Consider the following 10,563-nt stretch of genomic DNA (forward strand, 5'->3'; position numbering starts at 1 on the left):
CAGACTGGATCAGCTGAAGCTCTGTGTCCAGAGCTCTTAGAGAATAGTTCTCCAACCCTTTCTTATGGCCAGTCTCAAAACCTCGGTTATGACTTTATTTTCCCCTGGTAGCAGTTTTTTCTGGAATTAAATTCAGGTGTTTTTCTTACTGTTCTGTCAATTATATTGTCATAATTGTTCTTTTATTTAATGATTTCACTTGATTTTGATCATAATTCAACTGCCCTTTTCTGATCTGTCAATATAAGTAATCCCAAAGGTGAGAGTTGGGATAAGGGGGCTTGGTGTCTTCTGTACATACTGCTTTGTATCCAGTTGAATGGGAATTTAGGTTTGGGACAGAAACTGGTAGGACGATGAGGAGGTATGTGAGGCCCTGGTTGGAATGTGGAACAACTGACCCCAGTAAACCAGGTTGTTTTGAAACAGTAACACAATTTCTCTGATCTACAAGTTTCTGCCCTTCCACTTTTAATCCCCTACTGTTATGAATACATTGAAGAGGGAATATTTTGTATACCTGGCATAATCCCATCCCCCTTGTTTGTTGAGGATGCTGTGGGCCAGTGTGAAGGAACGGTCAAATCAATGTACTGGTCTGACTTTATAAATTATTTAATAAAATGAACAATGAAGAAATAAAGCTTATGACTCATCCTTTCACATTTGCCTTTTAATAAAAAAACAAAACATGATAAATGGTGTTTGCACTTGCCTAACATGGTAGATCATGAGAATTTTCCTCCAGAGAATTAGTAGAATTGTGGATACTCTGAACCTAGGACCGTACAGATACTTTTTGAGACTCTTAACAGAAGACAGTCTGAAATTGGGAGTGTGGTCCTTGCTCATAGACTTGCCTATGTCCTGAATAGAAGACTGGAGAGCCAGGATTCCCTTCCGGTCTCCAGGGCAACAGGCCAAGTGACCAATCAACTCCTAGACCTATGGTCATTGTTGGAAGCGTAAATGTTGCTATGACTACTAAAGCCTCAGTGACTGAACTAAACAGAAAGGAGAGCCTGCTCAATCTCTGAGAGTCATATCAAGCAAGTCTGTAGACATGTCTGTGGAAAAGATGTCAAAAGATGAAGAGGTATGCAGATTTGGAAGGAGGCAGCTGGGTTGGAGGAATTTCCCATGATGAGGTTTCCAGATCAATTTACCAGAGTAAACTGTTCCCTGAGAGAGGCCCTCGATGTAACAGGATATTAACAGAAATGAGAGACTGTCTGGCACATAGGTATTCAAATACTTGTTCCATACCAACCCTTGCGTGTTTCTGATTAATCTTAAAAGGAGTAGAGCTTTCTCCCCACAGCCTCTAGGAAATTACTTACTCAAAAGAGAAAGACCTCTGTATCTTGCACTAGCACTGGCTACTGGGATAAGGAATTGAAGATCAAGGGAGATCAACAGAGCTCCCTTTTCTTGCAGGGATTACAAAGGACCCTGGGACTTAAGAAGATGATTGACAGGTAATCTCTGCTCCTATCTGCATCCCTGACCCTTCACCATGGCCTTTTCACCCTCTGTCCTGGAGCCACTTCTCAACTCTGCTGTGTCTTGTTAGGAGCTCATTAGGAAAGAAAATGTGAAGAAGGGGCAAGAAACAGAGACCAGCCCAGTGCGTGCTAGGTCAGGCTACGTATACAGTGGTTTTCATTGGCTCTTGCTTCCTATTCTCTGAGAGGAAATTGGAGCTAGTTTTTTGTCGCTTTCCTTTTTAGAATTCAAGCATTTGTTGCCTAGCATTGTACTAATCATGTGGTAAGTGTACAATAAACATTTATTGAATGAATGAGAAGACTCAAGCAATTTTACTTTGTATCTCCTTCACCTGGGAAGCTTGTTAAAACATACTCAGATTTTAAGCCAGAAGATTCTGACTAGAGTGTTCTGGGACTGGGTAAGTAATGTCTTTATTTTAAAGTTTCACAGGTTGTCCAGAGCTAACAAGGATATGAGATAACAAGAATGCATAGAATTTTGGTAGGAGTCAAGCAATATTGGGATACAGCATTTTTACAAAGGCAACTTGATGAAGTCTATAAATATTTAAAATTTATATATCCTTTGAACAGGCTACTCTACCTCTAGGCATTTACCTTACATAATATACCTTCAAAAGCACTAGAATATACGAGAATGTTCATGATAGTATTGTTTACAAAATTTCAAAAGCTAGAAACAACTCAGCTGGTTAAATGATGGATGATACAGAAATACTAGGTAACCTTTAAACAGAACAAAGCAAATCTCTCTGTGCTTATATGAACCATCCAAGTTGGTGATACTGCTGATGTAAATGAATGGTTTCATATTAAAAGTATATATACATGTAGGGGCCTCCCCGGTGGCGCAGCAGTTGAGCGCGGGGTTGCGAAGCTGCCCGCAGCTTCTGCAGCGCTGTTTCGATCCCCGGCTGCTCCCTGGCCACCGGAGGAGGGTCCCACATGGCGCGCAGACCTCTCCTGCCGCCCACTGCTCCCCTCAGCAGTGTACTTCAGTCCTTCTGCCTGCTCTGCTCCCCGCTCTGGCTCGGTGAATTCTCTCACCCTCCCACGCTTCTGACTGTACCCAGTGCTTGTATAAATAAATAAATAAATCTAAAAAAAAAAGTATATATACATGTATATGTATATACTTACTGATATATGATAGGAAAAATTTCCTGGAAAGACACAAAAATTATAACTGTGGTGACAGAGGGAGAAAGAAGAATGAAGCTTTCATTTTTTTTTCTTATTTATCTTTTTAAAGATTTGTTTATGCATATAAGAGCTGGGGTACAGGTCAGAGGTGCAGGGGGTGAGAGGATTCACCAGAGACAGAATGGGGAACAGAACAGGCAGACTGACTGAAACACACTGCTGAGGGGAGCAGCGGGCGCAACAGGAGAGGTCTGCTGCCCCATGTGGGCTGCTTCCCAGCCGGCCAGGAATCGAACCCATGCTGCAGAGGCTGTGGATCGCCTCATAGTGCTGTGCTTAAACCTGTGTGCCACCTGGGAGGCCCAGCTTTCACTTTTTTTAAGATTTATTTTTATTTATTTATGTAAACATGAACTGGGGTGGAGGCCAGAGGTGCAGGGATTGAAAGGATTCCCCAAGACAGAGTGGGGAGCAGAGCAGGTGGATTTACTGAAACACGCTGCTGAGAGCAGAAGTGGGCGGAAACAGGAGAGGTCAGCTGTGCCATATGTGGGTTAACTCCCTGGGCGGGGATTGAACTCATGCTGCAGTGGCTGGTGATAGCTTGATGGCACTGAGACTTTAACCCCTGCGCCACCAGGGAGGCCCCTGAAGCTTTCACTTTTAGCTCAATACATTTCTATATGGATATAATTTTCTAGTCATGTAAAAAATTTGTTTTTCATGAAAGGTCAACACAGGTTATCTGAGCACAGGATACTGATGTAATCATATGCATGTATAGATATATACACACACATATCATTTCATGTATCAAAATGTAGTGAATGATTCTGGAATGTGTTTAGCCAGGATTAAGAATCACTGATACTATGGAAGGGATTCATCCTTAGACTAGGTTTGATACCTAAGTCTGCCACCAAGAGTGACCTGGGACAACTCACCTAAACTTTCCATTTCTTTGTATGATGTAAAAATTAGCATTTATGACACATGGTTTTATGATGATTAAATGACATATTTAATAGATACTAGGTTCTAAATTAATTTGTTACCCTTCAAAGACTTTGTAGTCTGACACTGTCATAAAGGTTTTAGTGATGAAACAGCATCACTGATGGGGTGATGCTTGGTAAACTTTGTCTCTTTGTCTCTTCTCCTAACCAACCCATTCAACCCTTATCTCTATACCTGGGGCAGGTGGCAAATTTTACATACTCGGTGTCTGTGGCAGATGATGTTAAACCAGAGGAGAAACCTATATGCCATCCTAAGGATGCAGCATACCATGAAACAAGAGGTGGCACTGGCCAACAAACAACTCCTGCTGGTGAGTTCTAGCAAGGGCAATCTGATGTCTCCACCATGCCTGTGCCCGAGCCCCTGGCATTCCCAGGCTCTTAGTCTCTGCCATTACTCACCTATCTCACATGCCTCTGAGGTTTTTACCATCACACCAAAGCAACAGCTCCTTTTTTTTTTTTTAAGATTTATTTATGCATAGAAGAACTGGGGTGTAGGCCAGAGGTGTGAGAGGTTTCACCAGAGACAGAGTGGGGAGCAGAACAGGCAGATCTACTGAAACACACTGCTGAAGGGAACAGTGGGCAAGACAGGAGAGGTCTTCTGTGCCATGTGGGTTAGCTTCCTGGTCCCAGGATGGAACTCCAGCCATACAGCATGGTAGCACTAGCAAGAGTTCTTTAACTCCAAATGCTGATGCTGTTTTTCATTAAGTGATTCTTTGCATCCAGAAGCACATGGCATATTTCAACATTGTAAAATGTGTTCTAGTTCTTGCACCTCTTGGTAAAACTCAAAACTGCCTCTTAGTGCACCTCTTGGTAAAACTCAAAACTGCCTCTTAGTGCACTGCCTCTCAGAACTTCTCTCCCTGGCATCCCCAATTGCTGTCACATCACCACCATTGTATCCCAAGTGCCTAGCAGAGTTCCTAGTCTATATGTTTTCAGCAAATTTTCATTTACTGACCATCATGGGGAAAAGCCATGTAGGCGTCCTATCCAATAGTTCAGCTTCTAAACTATTAGCCATGGTTCAGCTAAATCCAGGTCCAAGAGAAAGAGTGATGGGAAAGCATCCAGGGAGAGATAGGGGGTGTGGGTGGTAAGGACCAAACAGTGGGCAAACATCATACTGTATACTGCCCTCCCCACCAGGTTCGTCAGGCTGCCCTGCACCAGCTGTTTGAAAAGGAGAATCGGCAGTACCAGAAAGAATTGCATCAGATGGGCAAAGCTTTTTATGTGGAGAGACTCTGATGGCCTCTGGAATACTGTCCTTCCATTCTCACCATGCCTGCTAAACTAGTCTTCTTGAACCTCTACCACCTCGAACTTCCTTCCCCAAAGACACCTAAACCTAGGTTTCTGCCCAGCACTAAAGAACATGCTCCCACTTGCCGCTTTTTTATATCTGTTCTTGGTGCTTTTGGGAAACAATCTATGCAACAATAGTAAAAGCAAGAGTGACGCCTTGTGGTCAGAATGAGATACGCCGTGGATGTATTGGGAGAGCAGGGGGTGTGGTGGAGAGGTGATTAATGTGAGAGTAGAGAACCCTGGTTTGGTTTAACAAATGAATAAAGCTAGCTCATAAAAGTTCAAACTTACACCACGGGCTCATCCTTTCAGCCCCAAATCTTGATTTGTTTGGAAAGTTCTTTTTCGCAGCTGCCATAATCTTAACGTAGTTTAAGATATCATAATCTTAACATAACTGGATGTTGCTCACCACCTCTCAGAACTCACTTCCACTGATCTTTTCCGTATACTTGCACAAGTAGCTCTGAATGTGACTATTAATGCAGAGGCACTGTGGTGTTTGAGTATCAGGAGGCGTGGATTTTACATTTTGAAAGTGCCAGTTACTGTGAAACCATGGACAAGTCTCTTTCCTCTAGAGGCTAAATTCCCTCCTCTGCAAAATGAATGTTCCAAACTCAAACATCAAGTTGATTTTAGAGCAGGTGGAATTTATGGGGGATTGAAAAAATTCCAACTTTTGTTCAACCTAAAGGCATTCAAAAATCTGAAAAATACTGATAGGCATTTCTGATATGCAGAAAATCTTGTAAGATCCACTTTACCTGCACATGACTTCCCAAGCAAGAGAGACATCCATTTTGCAGCCAGTAACAGTTGCAAGAACACAACATCACCCTCTGGTGTAATCACCATTATACATTCTTTTTCCTGTTCTCTCACCTTACCATCTGCAACCTCACTGATCTTTTCCTGCCCTCAGTTCCATGTGGCTGTATCTCCACTGCAAAATTCATACCCTTTCTTCCCCCATCCCAAGTCTGTCGCCATCCAGCCTTCAATATACATTTTTCATCTCAGGAGTCACACCTGCTTCTTCCTGCTCTCCCTACATATATACCCCTGGTGAGGACTATGGAGAGGCAAAGAATATAAAAAGAAGAGCACAGGTTCTGGACTCCGGCATGGGTTCAAAGCCGATCTTCACTTCTTCTTTTTTTTTTTAAGATTTCTTTATTTATGCATATAAGAGCTGGTATACAGGCCAGAGGTGCTGAGGGGTGAGAGGATTCACGAGAGACAGAGTGGGGAACAGAACAGACAAACTGACTGAAATACACTGCTAAGGGGAGTAGCAGGCAAGACAGGAGAGGTCTGCACCATGCAGGAACCTCCCTGGCTGGGGATTGAACTCCTGCTGCAGAGGTTGCGGATAGCTTCACAGTGCTGTGCTTAACCCCTTGCGCCACCAGCGAGGCCCTTCACTTCTTAATTAGTGTGTAAGTCACTTTTCTAGGCCTCAATTTCCTCTTCTAGGGGAAAATAGTATCCATCTCATAGGATCATGAAGGATAAAATAGGATAACGTATGTAGAGAACAAGCTTAGTATTTCACACACAGTTGGGTATCCCCCCCTTTTCTTTCTCAGGACGGTTCCCTGTGACCCAGAACTTTCACAGGTCCCTTATTTGTCCCCTTCATCAGTCCCCTTATGCAGCTCAAATGTCATTCTCTCTCCTATATCCGTTCATCTGCACCCTATATCCAGCCATCTAGTTCCCATCATTCCTGCTCCCCAAGCCCGCTAATCTCCAGTCAATAAGCGTTTATGAGTTTTTACACCAAATAAGACATGAAGTTTATAAGCTGGTGGGGAGGCCAATACTGAACAAATGATGACAGGGAAGATGGAGAATTTTATAGGAGACAGAGTCCCACATACACCGCCTGATTTGATCCACAAATCTGAGGCTGACCCTCACCATCCTCTTGCCTATCCCCTGCCCTCTGTTTCCCATCTCACTTTCACTTCATCATCTTCCCTCCTATTGGTTGCCCAGGCCCCTGTAGAGTAAGTGCTTTTCAGGCTTTTCTGCCCTCAGCCGTTAGGATTGCCCTGCCTGATGCTGCACCTGCATTGTTACATTGTTATAATTACATTATTTACTTCTGTGGGCCATGGCTGGGTATAGAGATACTCGCCAGGAGAAACAGGGGAAAGAGAGGCAGGAGGGAGAAAGGGAGAAAGAATACCAGAGAAGCCCAGAGTGAAGACTTGCCTGGGGCTTGGAGACCTAAAGGCCTCCTGGCCCCCGGGCACCCCTGCCTGCCATGTACCTGGTTGCTGCACTACATGTAAAAGCTCAATAAAAGCCTGAGAAAGCCACCGAGGGCTCTAGAAACTTTACCTGGCCTGCTTGGAATCATGGAAAACCTGCACTATGTCCGTCCTGGCACTACATCCCCTCTGCTGCTTATGTAGGGGCAGGAGAGTCTGGTGTTAAAATAGGCTTTTTTTTTTTACATGGCAGATCTGGGTTTGAATACTGGCTCTGTCACTTACTGATTGTGTGGCCTTGCGCAAGTTACTTTAAATTTCTAGTCCCTTAGACATAAACTGGAGATAAAACCTACCTCATTGGATTGCTGTGGGGTTAAATACAGCACTGAGGATTGAGGTGGCATATAATAGCATATAAATGGTAACCCGTAATGATGAAGGCCTGTCTTATGATACAGATTTTTTTTATTTACTCTTTATTATTTGACTGTCCCCCACCCCCAACCATACTTCCTCACCAACCTCTTTTTTTCTACTCTCCTCTGTTCGTTTGGTCCCACAGAGCACCCCAACCCCTCTGCCTTGATCCCTGACCTTGGCCTTTCTCCTCAGGGCTTATCATTGCCAGGCTGGCTTGAGTATTGGCAGGCTGGTCCCCTACAGAGCTCTCTCCTCTGAATCTCTCTGCCTACTCTGTCAGCTCTCATTACATCAACTGAGTAGTTCACGCCATCCTATCCATCTAGCCCTTTTCTGTCTGTGGCTGGTGTCTCCCAGCTCCTCTGGTTCGGAAAGGCTCAGTCTTGTTTGAAATGAGTGCATACAAGGTGATTCCAAGAAGGTTAAAAACTTTAGAGGCCATTGGATGCTTCTTTCTATTTAGTTATGCCATCTAGTCAAAGCCTCCTCTTAACATAGCTGCTCCTCCCCTACATCAATATTCCCCTCTGGGGCCTCCCTGGTGGCACAGGCGGTTGAGAGCAGCGCTGTGAATCTGTCTGCAGTCTCTTCAGTGCGGGTTCAATCCCGACCGGCCTCAGAGCAACCCACATGGCAAGCAGACCTCTCCTGTCTCACCCGCTGCTCCCCTCAGCAGTGTATTTCAGTACATCTGCCTGTTCTGTTCCCCACTCTGTCTCTGGTGAATCCTCTCACCCTCCCACGCATCTGACCTGTACCCCTGCTCTTGTATAAATAAAATAAATCTTTAAAAAAGTATATATTCCCCTCTGCCTAAAGCCCCAAGCACCAAAGTTCTTTCAATTCCAGCCTCTGGTTGTGCAGTGTAGTAAAGGTTCCCAAAGAAGGGAACTAGAACTTGGGCGTAAGGGTAAGATGGAAGGTCATGAAAGTGAAAATCACACACAAACCCCCACTGAGAATCACAAAGGAACGAGGACATGAGACACAGCACGGATGACTACCTTGGGGCTCCTGTGCCCATTTGTTAATCTTCCCCTGGAAGGCAAGAGCCACACATAGGAATTGATTGGAACTTGGGACAAGCTATCGATCGAAATCAAGGGCACCCATGGTATATGTTTTGGGGGAGGGGAAGAGAAGTCCAGACTAATGGGAACAAAGACAAATGGAACAGGCCTAGGGGCTGAAACTAAGCTTTCTCCTCCTTCCTCCACACTTCCCCCCAAGCCCCCCACCCTCCAGTGCAGCTATAACCTGGGATCCTCTCTGTCACAGTAGTGAAGCATCTGCCTGCCTCATGACATTCAACAGACCTGATTCCCTTCAGAACAAAACTCCCCCAGAAAAGAACCAAGCTGGATCCCTGTGAGGGAAGAACCTGAGAGAAGCTAGCCTAGAAGAGGAGAGTCCTAAGGACTGCAGGCTGCTTCCTGGCAGAGGGCATTTCTTCCTTCACCCTTGATCTCTCTCCTAAGGTCTCCAGTCAAGGGAGATCATAAGACTTCTCTAGAGGCCAGGCTGGAGCCTGCCAGTGAGACATGTTGCTCTTCTCTTCTGGAGCTCCAAGGGTGACTTTAAGAAGAATGCCTGGAGGACACAGGTTCGTGAGAAGATAGTGGGTGGTGGGAAGAAGGGGCCAAGATTTTGGAAATTTCTCATGGCTACTTATCTGTAGTACTACAAGCAGCACGGGTCCAGAATGGTGTCCACTGAAAGGCCCTCACCAGTCCTGTAGGGTGATCTGGAAATGTCAGGAGTTCTGCTGGAAAGGTAAAGCAGCACGTACAAGCCCCCCAGCCCCACACCCAGAAACCCTTGGGGCCCTGTGGAAGGGCATTGGAAAACAGGTGGCAGAGCTACAGAGGAGCCGCTGACACTGCTGATCCCCTAGACGCTGTGGCCGTGACATCAGGGGCACAAGCTTGGGGTGGGAGCTTTGTGAAGGTGCCCGGATATGGAATCCTACCAGATATTCTTCCTGATTTAGGTCAACGTGATCCGGCAAAGGCCAGGCACTGGTAGGAAAGTTGCCCTCTAAGGAGACGGCACGAAGGGCAGATGAGCGAGAGCCAGCTGCCTAGAGAAGGTGAAGAACAGGGATCAGTGCCCTTCTCCAGGGAGGCGACCCTCCATCTAGCCATGCTCTATGCTTGGTGTCTCTATCCTGTCCTTTCTTTGCAGTGAGGAGGAAGGCTCCACCACCAAGCTCTCCTGCTTGCTTCTGTGTGATATGTTTGATATTGGGTTGTTTAATTAGGAACCAACTAAATGTCAAACATATTCTCATGGCAGCAAGCAATTTGGCATCACAATCTCCTTCCTCGACCTCTGCGGTTCCTGTCTTTTTCAATGAACCTCTTCTCATCAGGACCCCAGGGGAAGACCAGTGACAGCAACCTCATGGAATTCCGTCTTAAATTGGAGGGCTAGCCAGAGAGCTGAAATTTGAATATCAAATCTTCCTATATCTTCTCCTCATACTAGAAGGGGTCTATCTCTGGCCTCTGTCCTTTTATTTTCTCCTCTTTATTCAATTCACCCCCACTCACCTCCCCCCTCCTCCCCCTTCCCCCCACCCCATTATCAACTGTTTCCTATTCCTGGGATTCTCTTGTTCCCTAGTCCCACAGTAGGGAATCTTTGTTTTCTCTACTTTCCTTCAGGAATCAGCTGATGGTCTGTCTGCTCTGACTGATTGGACAGTCTCAAGAGTAGACTCCACTTTTGCCCTCCACCCTGGCTGGTGTCTTGGCATTCCATTAACACTACCCATCTATCCTTGACATAATGCCTAACTAGAACCATTTATATTATTCTTTGATATCTCTGGTCACCTTGAACAGTGCCTCTCTCTCCTCTGGCATATTTTCAGATCATGTGGTGCCAGTGTACTGGGATCAGTTGCCACCTGTCAGTAAC

The 10,563-nt window shown here is 45.2% G+C and overlaps 1 protein-coding gene across 1 annotated transcript; it reads left to right on the top strand.

Moving 5' to 3' along the window:
• Positions 1-356: 356 nt before the first annotated feature.
• Positions 357-4,936, top strand: CFAP141 (cilia and flagella associated protein 141; the record flags this gene model as incomplete). The annotated part of the gene is made up of 3 exons (XM_084242411.1): positions 357-364; positions 3,855-3,984; positions 4,835-4,936. The coding sequence occupies 3 exons, from the start codon at positions 357-359 to the stop codon at positions 4,934-4,936; spliced, it is 240 nt and encodes a 79-aa protein (XP_084098537.1).
• Between the last annotated feature and the right edge of the window lie 5,627 nt (positions 4,937-10,563).

This window comes from Talpa europaea (genome assembly GCF_964194135.1).
Source record: "Talpa europaea genome assembly, chromosome: 9".
Lineage (NCBI taxonomy): Eukaryota > Metazoa > Chordata > Mammalia > Eulipotyphla > Talpidae > Talpa > Talpa europaea.